The sequence below is a fragment of the Pseudophryne corroboree genome, chromosome 5 (genome assembly GCF_028390025.1).
Source record: "Pseudophryne corroboree isolate aPseCor3 chromosome 5, aPseCor3.hap2, whole genome shotgun sequence".
NCBI classification, from domain to species: Eukaryota; Metazoa; Chordata; class Amphibia; order Anura; family Myobatrachidae; genus Pseudophryne; species Pseudophryne corroboree.
The window spans coordinates 78,737,346-78,752,205 of record NC_086448.1 but is presented as its reverse complement, the minus strand read 5'-3'; the positions used below and the strand labels follow the sequence as shown (position 1 = coordinate 78,752,205).

Here is a 14,860-nt window from a genome sequence, read left to right as displayed (position 1 = left end):
CTTCACCATCTAGCAATATGCACGGTCTCTCCACCATCTAGCAATATGCACGGTCTCTCCACCATCTAGCAATATGCACGGTCTCTCCACCATCTAGCAATATGCACGGTCTCTCCACCATCTAGCAATATGCACGGTCTCTCCACCATCTAGCAATATGCATGGTCTCTCCTCCATCTAGCAATATGCACGGTCTCTCCACCATCTAGCAATATGCACGCTCTCTCCACCATCTAGCAATATGCACGGTCTCTTCACCATCTAGCAATATGCACGGTCTCTCCACCATCTAGCAATATGCACGGTCTCTCCACCATCTAGCAATATGCACGGTCTCTCCACCATCTAGCAATATGCACGGTCTCTCCACCATCTAGCAATATGCACGGTCTCTCCACCATCTAGCAATATGCATGGTCTCTCCTCCATCTAGCAATATGCACGCTCTCTCCACCATCTAGCAATATGCACGCTCTCTCCACCATCTAGCAATATGCACGGTCTCTCCACCATCTAGCAATATGCACGGTCTCTCCACCATCTAGCAATATGCACGGTCTCTCCTCCATCTAGCAATATGCACGGTCTCTCCACCATCTAGCAATATACATGGTCTCTCCACCATCTAGCAATATGCACGGTCTCTCCACCATCTAGCAATATGCATGGTCTCTCCTCCATCTAGCAATATGCACGGTCTCTCCACCATCTAGCAATATGCACGCTCTCTCCACCATCTAGCAATATGCATGGTCTTTCCTCCATCTAACACTATGCATGGTCTCTAATCCACCTAGCAATATGCATGATCTCTCCTCCAAGCACTATGCATGGCCTCTCCTCCATCTAGCACTATGAATAAGGGACACAGTACAAGCAGGTCACACCTCTATGTGCCCACACATTAGTACAGTAGGTGGATACTTGTTAGGTTCCTTGTTATCTCCAGTACAGTATTTCCGGAAAATACATAATGCACAATATCCATTTTACCACGTAGTGGGAACTTGTTGCGATTTCTATCTGATAAAAGGGAGCACAGTGTGGGAGTATCTGTGATTTGTCTGAGCACACGGAACATTGTGTAATAAACCTGTATAACAGAAAAGAACATAACACTACATATGTGGGTGGGTGTGTGCACTGCGTGACCTGGACACTCACCGACCGTACGATGCAGCAGAGATCGCAGGAGCTCAACCTCAGTGCTCAGTTCTGCCAGGCGGAAGTGGACGATCTGGTTGTTCAACAGGGGCTGATTGAAGATTTTCCTCTGGTTTGTGTAGTTAATTGTGTCTTGAATGAGGTTTTCCATGGGCGTCAAGACTGAAAATGGAATAAGCATGAACATTTCGATAAATAGGCCAGTACCAACATTTATAAATCACAAACACAATGGGCGGTATTCAAATGATATATCACGCCCAAACTCCTTTCTAAAATGATCCCCGTTATCGTGCATATTGCGCCCATAGTAATCAGATTTAGCGGTGTAAAGAGTAGTAACTGTAGAATGTAGTAACTTGCGTCTTCCTAGCTGCAGCTCAGTCCCTGCTCACAAGAGCACCAAGTCTTGATCGGCATACACAAACAAACAAACAAACAACCAACACAGAACGGTCCTCAAACGCTGCTAGATTTTCCCAAACTAGTCCCATAGACAGCGACCTGCACTGTTGGTATATGTGGAAGAAGAGGACACAATTTATCCAATAGCAGACATCAATCATGGCCACTGTAGAAAGGAACCTTCAAACTCACCTTAACACAATGAGATGCGTTCACATAAAGGTTTCTTACATTGGTAGGTATTCAACTTCTTCCAAATATAATAATCTCATATGGAGTAACACTCACCTAGGTCATATGACCCTATGTGCATCAAAAGGTTTCTTACTGTCACTAATATCCTCCACAGTGACTCCAAACGGACCGGATATGGAATATAATCTCTGCAATGGTTCCAGAATCAGAATTTTTTTATGAAACTGTGTCCCTTTGATCTTCTTCCACATATACCAACAGTGCAGGTCGCTGTCTATGGGACTAGTTTGGGAAAATCTAGCAGCGCTTTAGGACTGCTCTCTGTTGTTTGTTTGTGTGAGCTGTCTAAAGGGTTGAGTGCCTCACTACCCTAGGAGTAGCAAGTTGAAATGATTAAACCCCCCCCCCCCCCCCCCCCCCCCGAGGGCAGAAACAGAACGGGTGTGGAAGGGGGTGAAAAGAATTGATACCACCCAATGTTACAAAAATACTAAACACATGCATGAGGCATATCTGTGTGTGGTCACGCATTCCTGTGCAGGTCTCCCAAAACATGCACCGCAATTATCCTGCGCAATTATTACTGTGGCTAGAAGGACAGTAACCCAGTACTTCCAACATTTCCAGCAGTCTTCTAGCCCTCTATGGCAGATTAGCACTGCAACCCTAATGCCCTCTGACTGCTCGGATGAGGGCCACTCATGGCACAAGTAAAGGATATAAAAGTCAACATTTCTCCCTTCCACCATGGTGTAATGATTAGTGGAGGCAGGAACAGAAAAGCATACATCCACATTACCCATGATATTGGCCACCTCATGCAACAGCTTTAAACAACCAAAAACCGTCTTACGCTTCCTGATGACTCTTCAGCAACTATAGTAGTAACCCAAGTTACTGGGGTTTGGTTCTCTCAAGGCATCAACAGACTTCATCTACAAACTATTAATAAGTGGATCGTGGATCTTGGATTTTTGTAAACGAGGCCACTGGCTACCTCTCTTGTACCTCCAGAAATAAATCCGCTACCCACACTCTCATCCCATTTAAATACTTCTAAAGGAGACACTTGTAAACTCCTCTCCCCCAGACCCTGCTCCTCCTGAAACTATCACAAAATAGCATGGGATTGTCTTGTACTGTATGTCATTGTATTCTTGTTTTACTCATTTGTTTATGTACTTTGTTGGGCGCTGCTCAACCCTTGCCATATAAATAAACAATAATAATAATAGGAAGTAGACTTTTGTCCCCCACTGATGAGGAGGCTTGATAAGATCAGGCATAGCTAAAAGATCCATTTCCACCTGACTCAAGGAACATCCTATAAATTGTACTATTGTTGGTATCATACCCCGTGAGACTTACCCAAATGTTTCCTTCTGCCTCACCCACTTGCTGGAAAAACTGTGGATAATCGGGGGCACTTTAACCATATCTGGTGGACTTAACCTGTATTTGCCCCCTACTTGACGTTCATGGCCTTCTGAATAGCCTATTTTGACCCCAATACTGGAGGAACCGTATGTCTTTTTTTATGCTACTCTGCCTAAGACCTCCGAAAACTTTCTATAAAGCTGACTTCCCACATTGTAGTCACATCAAAAAGCCTTATTGTCCTTTGGCAAATTGGAGAAAATTACCTATTACCTGCATGACAAGGGGCCACATGTTTGCTCAGGTCTGGGTTCCTTAGCTTTCTCTTGTTGGCACCACCCCACCCCTTCTCTCTGACTCCTAACCTGCCAGCCTGCCCCATGCACGATGCGATGTTCGAGGTTTCCTTCCACTGCTGTCTCTCACTATGGAAACCCCTACCTCTGAACTATCTCCTTTCATGCTTGGATCTTGGATGCTCTCTACCCCCATCACTGGGAGCAGTTGCTCCCAAACTGGATGCAAAAGCGACACAGGGCAACTGTAGGGAATTTAAAACAATGCCAAAGGTTGGTGGTCCAATCACAATATAAAGGATTGTGGTTGGCATCTGCGCAGGTTGGGACGTGCAAATAGTGTCCACTCTCCTCCCCTGCTCATCAGTGACCCCATTCCTCCAGCTGTCTCCTCAATTTCACGATAAATATAAGATTTAAATGAGGTTTAATGGTGTAGCATTCTAGAAGAAAAATGTAAAAGTTGAATCTCATCAATCTAATGAATGGGGTGGCACTAAAGAAGAAATAGAATGAGCTTATCTCCTATTTGTTTTCTCTTCATAATTATGCGAACCCATACTGTAACTATGAATTTATGTAGCGTTGTGGAAATGTTTGCATCAATTTGTACTCAAGCTACATGTTGTTTGTTCTGTCCCCTTTCTACGGTACCATGGAATCCTGCTGACACCTTATTAATATAAAATAATAAAATATATTGATAATTACCTTTTCACTATTCTCCATTTCCAGAGGATACGGAAACCGGCAAAGACAGGCACTTTTCCCATTTGCAGGGGAGGTACCAAAGACTTGGAATTGGGTGTGCAACTAGGTGCTGGGTGGAGACTCTGGTGCATTTGCACAAATACAGGGGGTATGGATCATGAGATCTATATAAGAAAGGTCTACAGTCATTAGGTCAACCACCATTGGTCGACATGCTTTAGGTCGACAGGGTGAAAAGGTCCACACATGAAAAGGTTTACCTGACAAAAGGTAGACAGTAGGAAAGTTTGACAGGGTGAAAAGGTCAACACGAGAAAAAGGTTGACACAGCTATTTTTTTGTTATTTTTTACTTTTTTGTGTTGTTTTTGACGTCGAACGTGTGGAACCCCAATTAGTGTAACACTTCTCCTCACATGGCTCGCTTTGCCTGCCATGCTTCGGGCAAGCTGCTTTGCTCCGCTTCTGCTGAACTCTGCACAGGTTACTATTCCCAACAGTAGTCCACGTGGATGGTAAAGTATGAAAAAGTTGATTAAAATGCTAAAAAACAAACAAAACCATGTATTCACTGTCGACCTTTTACATGTTGATCTATTGTCCATGTCGACCATTAGTGGTCGACCTAATGACTGTTGACTTTTAGATGGTCGACATAGAGCCTGGATACCAATACAGAAACCGTATTCATACACATTTTTAGTGGCTTATAAATGACTCTCTTCATGACCTTGCTACAGTAGTTTCTAGCAGTTGTACAATCCACAGTGGGAATTTATTAAGTATTAGAAAGCAGCTCTCTGGGCATAAATATATTATAACCAGCAATATCAATCCTGTGTAACCTTCAGTACTGATCTATTTGGTCATTATACTCAACAGGTGAGGCTCTAAAAATTTAGGAATTTAAATATGTTCTAAAAATGGCTTTGATGTAGAAACTATCCAGTTTTATACCATATTCCATTCCAAAAATATATTTTACTTAAATTGTAAAATGTCCTTTTAACTAGTTTTTTTTACAGTTTTATTCTCTGCAGACAAGATTAATTCCAGCTTAATTTATTAAAGTTTAATTAGTTCAGAAAAATAATGCATAATACTAATACTATACTCGCTTATATGTTATAAAAGGTGACAATTTTATTGTGGTATTAACTAAGCCACACCCATCTGTTGCTTAGCACATAGGGGGGAATGTACCTCTTGTGAGAATAAACTAATCAGCTCCTAGCTATTATTTATCAAGTACATTCTATAAAATGATAGGTAGAAGCTGATGGGTTCTATGGGCAACATCTCCACTCTTTAGAAGGTTTGATACATCTCACACATGGAGCAGTGAAAGTAGCAGAACCAATGATAGTGTAAGGTTATTGAATACAGAGTAAGGAAAGGGACAAGATAAAGACAAGTCCTCATACCTCCACCTTTATAGCCTATCAGAGTGAGAACTGCCGCAAACTGACCAATCAGCGTGTCCCCATTCATTCCTATGTGGAGGGTCCCTGGGTGACCTCTTACTTGTGACTTCTTATTTGCCAAGATTCAGGGATACTTCATGGACCAAAGAGCAAGACCCACATTTTGTGAGTAACACATAGGTCAACAAGGTTGGTGTCTGGGTGTTTTTATTTACTAAAATAATTCAATACTTGGTTTATGTCTCCTATCTTTTATTTCCATTTTTTTTTACAGGTGGAATATAAATTCCAATGAACATGCTGTAACCCGTAGTCCACATGTAAATAATAATAATAATCAACCATTTAATTTTACTATTTCCTCTGAACATAAAATCATGGTGGTGTGGAGAATAGCCCTGGGCTTTTAGCTTAAGGCTGGTTGTCCTTGGTGAAAGGGGACCCAATTTTTAGGGGGTCACCACTACCCTAGATATTGCAGCTCTAGACTGACCAGTTTGGGGCTTGTTGCAGTTATGGCAGGGGGACACCATGCTGTGTGCCCCCCTTCTATATTGTAAGCAGCCCTGGTTGATTCAGCCTAATGCTGGTTATTATAAAATAAGGGGAACCCCATATCATTCACTGTTTAATCAGTAACATAGATTACACAGGATTTAAAATAAATTCATTATTTTTTTAAGCCTTTTATCTAGATGCAATTCTCTGTAACAGAAAGGAGTCAGGAGTGTCTATAACCAGTGGGTGCTGGGGATAGTTTAGGCACTTTTTCATTTTGACTGTTCTAGTTTTAAAGGCTTCTGTAAACTGGGCGAACAAAGATAATAGTCAAGGATCAATTTCTTAACACTGCAAAGTGACCAAAGGTTTTTGATGAATGTCATCTCTACTCTGTGTCTGCTCAACAAAATATTTGGAAGTTTGACAAGTTTCATGGGCTCAGGAGGTTCCTGAGCACCGGTGATCTTTTTGTGTTACACCTGTCTGTCAAAGTTGCCCCCTAGTGCCTTAGAAGCCGCATCCGTCACCGGTGGATGTAGAGAAATTAGTCCACTGATCCTCGGTGGGGAATAACAGAACAACTCAGCAAAGCTTCATAGAGAGCACATTAGACGTGCACATTTTATCCTTGCCACCTTCGTATTAGTTACCATGTGAACAGCACATGTGTTACTTCAGAGGGTTCAATGGACCGTTAGTCTGCAGTACACTAAACTACACTGTTCATTTTGGCAAGGATTTTCAATTTAGTTTTAGTATTAGTCGCTTACTTAAAATTGTAGTTGGTTTATAGTCACATTTTAGTCCTCTTTATTTGCTTTGTTTTAGTCAATATTTAGTCAGTGGATCTCAGTTTTCATTTTAAGGTGTGTACACACGGTGAGATCCTTGCTATGCCTGATTTTGATATGCGATTTCCCTTGAACTCCCCCAGAGCCCAGATAGCACAGATAGTACAGATTTTGACTATCTGTACTTTCGATTTTGTCTATGTACGATTTTGACTAAGTGCCAATTTTGACTATACAGGTTGAGTCTCCCTTATCCAAAATGCTTGGGACCAGAAGTATTTTGGATATCGGATTATTCCGTATTTTGGAATAAATAGATACCATAATGAGATATCATGGTGATGGGACCTAAGTCTAAGCACAGAATGCATTTATGTTTCATATACACCTTATACACACAGCCTGAAGGTCATTTAGCCAATATTTTTAATAACTTTGTGCATTAAACAAAGTGTGTGTACATTCAGACAATTCATGTATGTTTCATATACTCCTTATACACACAGCCTGAAGGTCATTTCATACAATATTTTTAATAACTTTGTGTATTAAACAAAGTTTGTGTACACTGAGCCATCAGAAAACAAAGGTTTCACTATCTCAGTCTCACTCACAAAATTCCGTATTTCGGAATATTCCGTATTTCGGAATATTTGGATATGGAATACTCAACCTGTACTTTGTACACTAGATAGTCAAGATTGACTTGCCTGCACAGTCTATCTAGCCTTGCGATACCGACCCCACGGGAGTGTGCATCAGGATCGAATCTGTATCGCAAGCTGCCTAACACCTTGAGATATGATCTCTTTCCTTAAGATTTTGACTATATAGTGAAAATCTTACAGATTTATCTCACCGTGTGTACACACCATTAGTCTAATTTTAGTCAATGTTTTGGTCATAACTTTTTCAAACAGTTTAATGATACTGTAATGGATTTTGCTGAAGAATGTTTCTCTAAAATTCCCTTAAGAAGTTTGCATACCTTCATGTGTTTAGTATCTGGACTCAGTAGGCTGAGAATGTGTTCCATACTGAGTCGGATTTACCGCAGTGCTCCCATATATCATTAGTAATCTAGGCTCAGTAGGCTGAGAATGTGTTACAACCCGAGTCTGACTTACCATAGTACTCCCATATGCCATTAGTAATCTAGGCTCAGTAGTCTGAGGATGTGTTACATACTGAGTATGACTTACTGTAGTGATTCCATATATCATTAGTACTCTAGGCTCAGTAGGCTGAGAATGTGTTACAACCTGAGTCTGACTTACCATTGTACTCCCATATGCCATTAGTAATCTAGGCTCAGTAGTCAGAGGATGTGTTACATACTGAGTCTGACTTACCATAGTGCTCCCATATATCGTTAGTAATCTAGGCTCAGTAGGGTGAGAATGTGTTGCAACCTGAGTCTGATTTACCGTAGTACTCCCATATACCATTAGTAATCTAGGCTCAGTAGTCTGAGGATGTGTTACATACTGAGTATGACTTACTGTAGTGATCCCATATATCATTAGTAAGCTAGGCTCAGTAGGCTGAGAATGTGTTACAACCCAAGTCTGATTTACCATAGTACTCCCATATGCCATTAGTAATCTAGGCTCAGTAGTCTGAGGATGTGTTACATACTGAGTATGACTTACTGTAGTGATCCCATATATCATTAGTACTCTAGGCTCAGTAGGCTGAGAATGCGTTACAACCTGAGTCTGACTTACCGTAGTACTACCATATACCAATAGTAATTTAGGCTCAGTAGACCACTGATGGTTAATCCACTGATGGCCATCCCTAGTGTGGGCAATAGTTCCCATTACAAGGATCACATGGTGTTTCTCATGATCACACTAAGCATGCTCCTGCCAGTATACGGGTTGTTCACTTGTTAATACACATGAATATGTATAGCTGCTCAGAAGAAGACTATGTCAGACATTCAAACTGTTCGGAGATAGGCTCTACAGTCCTGATTTGATGTCTCTGCTCCACCATCATTATCGGGATAGTTATGTCCATTGCATCAGAATGTTGGGAGGTAGCTCTCATCCACTGCAGTTTTACTATAAGCAAGTGGCATACGCATCAATGAGTGGGTGTTAGGACTGAGGGGAGAGGTGATGCAGTGCAGCCTAGTGCTTCAAAAGCACAACAGCATTGTAGGCCCTGGGAAAAGCAATGATCTGGGGGCCCTACTCACCCATTCACGAGAATACATTATTTAAAGAATCAACCTAACAACCCTCCTACTGTCCCGCGCTGTCGCTCCACATGCTTCCATACAGCGAATTGCTGTCTGCACTCTGACTGGTAGATACCTCAAGCCATCCACCAATCAGCATGATGGCTGCAGGCTGGTAGAAAACTTTGACTTGTGTGTAGCTCACACATAGAGCTGCAGGGCAGCATTCTCTACCTGCCTCCCAAGAAGCTCTGGAGGCAACAGCCCAGGGGGCAGATGCCTCTTGGCCCAACCCACCCCTGCTCAAAGGCCCCTAGAATTATGGGGCCCTGGGCAGATGCCTAATGTGTCCAAACATTAAGATGGCCATGGGCCACATTGCCAGTGTAGCATGGCCACACTCCCCGTCTTCCAATTACCAGTGCTGAGGCATGTTAATTTGATGCAGCCAGAAGAAACTTTATAACTGTGCTTGTCTATACAGATGTCTTTTTAATGTCCAGAACGTGATAGTCACTTTTCTAGCACTATAATAGACATGTGTCCGCATACATCACTGCTGCAGTCGCGGCAAGGTCCTGTGATACTCTGCTAGGGCTTTCTTCCGTCTTTATTGTATGTGACACTTGTATATCTTTGTGCTAAAGTGCCACGTTGGGAGACGGTAGTCTTCCTCTTAGCTTCAGTGAGACCTGCAATTACCTGCTGTTTTGGACGATGTTACTGCACGACGCCCACTACCTACATACACTTACAGGCTGGTAAGCTGTACAGTGCGACACCCTGCTCTGCTCCATCTACCAGTGTGTATAACAGTGAGTACAGCTGTACCTGCATTATCTTCAATAAAACCATTCCACTGGTTAACTGGGCTGTTCATAGTTGTAAGGCATCCGCAGGTGTGTACAGACACTATCCTACATCCTGAAACCTCTACACACATATTTTCAACTCTAGCAGCCCACAGTACTGCAAGTACTATGCACAATGGACTTGCTGCATATCTGTGCAAACAGTACAGCTGCACTGTCTACCTGATTTATATTTTCCTAAAATATTTTGCACCCTCTCTCTATGTAGACCGACTCGCAGCTCTCACTCTACCCAAGCTCAATAAACGGTGGGTCTTGGAACAACACAATGACCTAAAACACACAAGTCAGTCTACAAAAAAAAAAAAAAGCAGAAGATTCTGCATTTTGGAATGACCGGACCAAAGTCCAAACCTAAATCCAATCGTAATGTTGTGGCAAAGAATATTCATGTAACACCACCTAGCAACATCTGTGAGAGGAAGTCATTCTCTAAGGAGGAATGGTCTCAAATTCCCCCCAGCAGCTGATGTGTGGGACTGATCAGCAATTATCACAAACAATTGATTGATGTCATTATTGTTCAAGGAGGGGAGGGGGGGTGGGGGGAAAGAATCACTCTTTACTGGATTTTAGAGGTTCACATACTTTTCCTGAGCGTCTAATTTTATTCATTAGTGTAATAAATGAGTGTTTGATCAATATATTAATGAAGCATTATATCCTAGTATGTGTTATTTGATTGATGGGTTCTCTGTCTAATTTATGCCTTTAAGGAAGATCTAAAAACAGTTCCGTCCACATAAACGCAAAAAAAGTCGGAAAACTAAACGGTTCACAAACATTCTAGGACTGTTGCATACATGTTACTTTGGCCCGTCTAATACACATTCATACATCAAACCTCCAATAGTGCAATTATTTGGCATAAATATAAAAGGTAGAATTCCCAGAATAAAATTAGAAGGGTATGCAAATCCAGCTGACACCTCTGGCAGCAAAAGTGTTATTACTCACAATCACATCTGCTAATGCAATATGTGGGTGTGCTATTCCCACGGAAATAAGAAGATCTAGATGCAGGGGCAGGGCTGAAGAGCTTACGCACAGCTCTCACAGGACGGCTAGCAGTACAGGCTCAGCCCTTCTGGCTAAATCTGCGACACGATGAGGTCTTTAAATACTTTACTAGTTAATATTTTTCCTGCGTAATCAGACAGCTATTCCCTGGTCACTGACAGCTCAGTGGAACGCCAGTCATTCAACGTCACTGCAGAAATCCTATTTATAACCCACCTGGAAGAGGATATGTCTAATTCCCATTATTATATTTAAAAATAAAATGCCAGCCGCATTAATACAGAAAGTTACAAGATATTCATCCGTGGACAGGAAAAAAAAGTAAAACATATATAACCATTCAATAATTTCTACTTACCATTGGCTACGCCCCACATTCGCTCCTCCTGAAACTGCAACATCTGATAGATGAACCCCATTCCCTCCTCGCCAATCAAATATTTACTGGGAACTCGGACATCCTCAAAAAATATCTGAGCGGTATCAGACGACTTCATACCCATTTTGTCGATTTTCTTTGCAACCTGGACACCTAAAAAACAGAACGAAAACTACTGGTAAAAGAAAATACTAATCTATTAACAGAATAAGGGGGAGATGCCTCACACTTTAGAGAAAAATAAAGAGAGACGTTTCCCCTGGCAACAGCTTCTAGCTTCCATTTATCTATCATATAGATTTATCTACATACTGTATATCCTATTAGCTGCGATAACCGGTTTTCATGCAAAATGTTACCCTATTTTAAAGGTAAAAATGTCCGAATTTGGTTCAGAACTGCTGGGACTCCACCCCCCCCCCCACCCCCTCCTAACCCCTCCCAGGGCCAGTGGAAGGTCTCTATGCACCCTAGGCAAAGCTTCAACCTGGTGCCCCCTAACCTGCAACCCCCTGCAGGAGGTGCATCAGGGCTATGAGGAGCGGCCGTTGGGGTGCCCCTCGGGAGCCATATTTACATCCGCCTCCTATGTGCCTTCACTTGATGTAACTCATGTCGGCACAGAGGAAGCGCTGAGACATTATGTGATACAGCCTGATAGTGGTAGCTACACCTGATTAGCCCCGCAGCAGCAGCCAGCACAGAGTAAAAGGAGGAGGCCGCATACAGGGACATCCTTCAGTTTTTTGCTAGATGAATTCAGTGGCGCCCTTCAGGAGCTGGCGCCCCTAGGCAGCCGCCTAAAGCTGCCTAATGGTAGAGCCGGCCCTGCCCCCTCCATGACTAATTAGACACTTAGAAGTTTTTAATAATTTTTAATGGGCCAATAATGACATGTCAGTTTTGGGGTGAAAAAGTGCAAAGTGATAGAATTTGGGGTTCAAGGTATAGGATAGGTATATGGAGGTGCTTTGTGAGTGGGACAAGTGTATTTAGGATTGCAGGCGGAAGTAGTCGGTCTTCTTACACTTTTGTTTTTTTAAAGTCCATGGAATGACCCAATTTATACTTATATCAATTTTTATGTACCCCAAATTCAATTTGAGCACTTAGGGGTAAATTTACTAAGATGATAAGTTATATTTAAGATGGGATGTTGCACATAGCAACCAATCAGATTCCAGGTATTATCTGATAGAAGGTGCTAGATAAATGAGAAGTAGAATCTGCTTGGTTGCTATGGGCAACATCCCATCTTAAATAGAACCTATCATCTTAGTAAATTTAACCCTTAGTTTGCTGAAAAAATGTGCTTTTATAATATTTTACCTTTTTTAAAAAAAAAAATGCATTTAACAGCCATTTGACCCAATTTAAGTACCCCAAATATATTTAATATGACCTATAATACACTTCTATACAGTTGTCCTATGTTAGTTTAGCATTTTTTGAGGTACATGCCGATTTCCCCATTTTCACTTATTATTTTTTTCACCCAAGTCCCAGTTTTGCACGTCTGGAATAGGATAGGGCAAAAAACAGGAAAAGCCATTTTTGCAACAAGTTCCGTGCGAGAGATGCAATTTCGAAGCTAATTGGATACTGCCCATAGTCTATAAAATGACAGCTAGAAGCTGATTGAACTTCTCTAACTTTAGCTCTCTCTAAATCTGAGAAATCTATGAATACCCATTTTCATTCTACAGCGATGAAGCATTAGTGAGACTTAGTACCCACCTGAACCTTTCAGCCAAGCCTTTATATTATCAATACGAGTTGTCAGAGAACACACAAAGATTATCTGTATATAATTGTATTCAAGGCAGAAAACGCAATAGAAATGTATTGTTCAGTATTTTAGGGTAATTAAAATTCACCATTTGGCCTGATGACATAAATACTTAACAGAGAAGGATATAATGAATCTGGACATATAAAGCAATACAAGTTGCATAAGGGTACACACAAACCAAGCTAAATGCATCTGCTGGTTAGGAATCTCTGTGGAGCAAAAACTTGACAAAATGTTATTTGTGGTTGGAGCATGGTATGAATCTGACCGTACTTGTGTTTACAAATTGCTCACCGCTCACTGTAAAATGTCTGACTCACATAATATATTGTGATAATATAATGCAGTACTTTGTATAGAGGATTTTGTCTGCACAGTATAGCTTATTGCTGTAAGCCAGGAGATCCTGGGAAAGCTAGAACTCTGGAATTCAGCGATACGGAACAATAAGCAACTCCATTTAACATCTTAAATGGAGAAACCCTTTAAATAAGAGTCACCTTAGACAATTGGTCATCACGTTATGTAATTGAAAGTGTCAGGTTAGACCAAAGAACACAATGCAGTACTGTCCTTACAATAACCTTCTCTTGTTAACTGCCGTTAATAATCATCCTTTTACACCTGCAGGATGCCTCTGGATAGACATAAATGGTTTATGTTCTATATACAAAACAAAAGGGAACTGCTTCAGCCGAAAATGTCTTTATGAGACAAAGGGCATGTAACTCTGCTGTAAAGTATAGAATACCCCATTGCCAACACTCAGTGGACGCAGAAGAACTATAAACTTCCGACAACTCTGATGCTTGAGGCACCTTGTGCCTCATAACTCAGCAACGGCACTAGTTGCTAGTGAATTGAATGACTGAATATTAGTTCTGTGCACTTTGTGTAGGTGACTGGTACGCTTTAGCTCCATAGATGAGGAGCCATATTTTTGCCTTTACATTTGTCACATTGCAACATCACTATCATTTTATAAATGCAGTTTTGATACAATTTATACTTTTCAGAAGGCTTTCCTTTGTAAGCGCACGCTGATCATCTTTTTGCTTCTTCTAAAGGTGGGTACACACTGATAGATATATCTGCAGATCAATTGATCTGCAGATATATCTATGGATGGATCAGGCAGTGTGTTGAGCAGACACACTGCCCGATCCGTCGGGGACTGACGTCATGAACTGGGCGGGCGTGTACACACGCCTGTCCAGTTCAGCTGTCAATCACCGCCAGCCGCCGCAGTATGTGTACGGGCGGCCGGCTGGTTGCCTGAACACACACAGCGATGCGCCAATATATCTGTAGATATATTGGCCGTCGGCTGTGCTGCGGGGCCGACGCGATAGGTCTGTGATCGATGGAGTTCAGACATATCGGCCGTACACACTAGCCGATGTACCCGCGATATATCGACCATTCAATAGAACGGCCGATATATCGGCCAGTGTGTACCCACCTTAACACCTCATGTAAAAAGTAACCAAAAATTGGAAAGCAAGTTTTTTTTTATGATATTGCAAAAAAGTATCTAAAAGCAAAAGGTGTATGTTCTGTCTTTAATAGAAACCACAAGAAAGGAGAAAAACAAAAGGCGGAATTATAAAACTAAAGACGGACACTGGGAGTCTTGTTGAAGGAGACAATTTAATAGCAGATCATCTTAATGATTATTTTTGCTCAGTATTTACTACTGAAAGAGAGGGGAAGGGGCCACAGTTAAGTTGCAGGGATATTCAGGAA

General features: G+C 41.6%; 1 protein-coding gene across 2 annotated transcripts in view; it reads right to left on the bottom strand.

Annotated features, from left to right (window-relative positions):
- LOC134927227 (probable acyl-CoA dehydrogenase 6) overlaps window positions 1-14,860 on the bottom strand; it is a 222,066-nt gene that overhangs the window by 28,513 nt on the left and 178,693 nt on the right. For both annotated transcript variants that reach the window (XM_063921394.1, XM_063921395.1), the window contains exons 7-8: window positions 11,302-11,475; window positions 1,165-1,326 (exon numbers count right to left, since the gene is read on the bottom strand). In XM_063921394.1, the coding sequence (XP_063777464.1) occupies window positions 1,165-1,326; window positions 11,302-11,475 (336 nt within the window). The remainder of the gene's footprint in view (window positions 1-1,164; window positions 1,327-11,301; window positions 11,476-14,860) is intronic.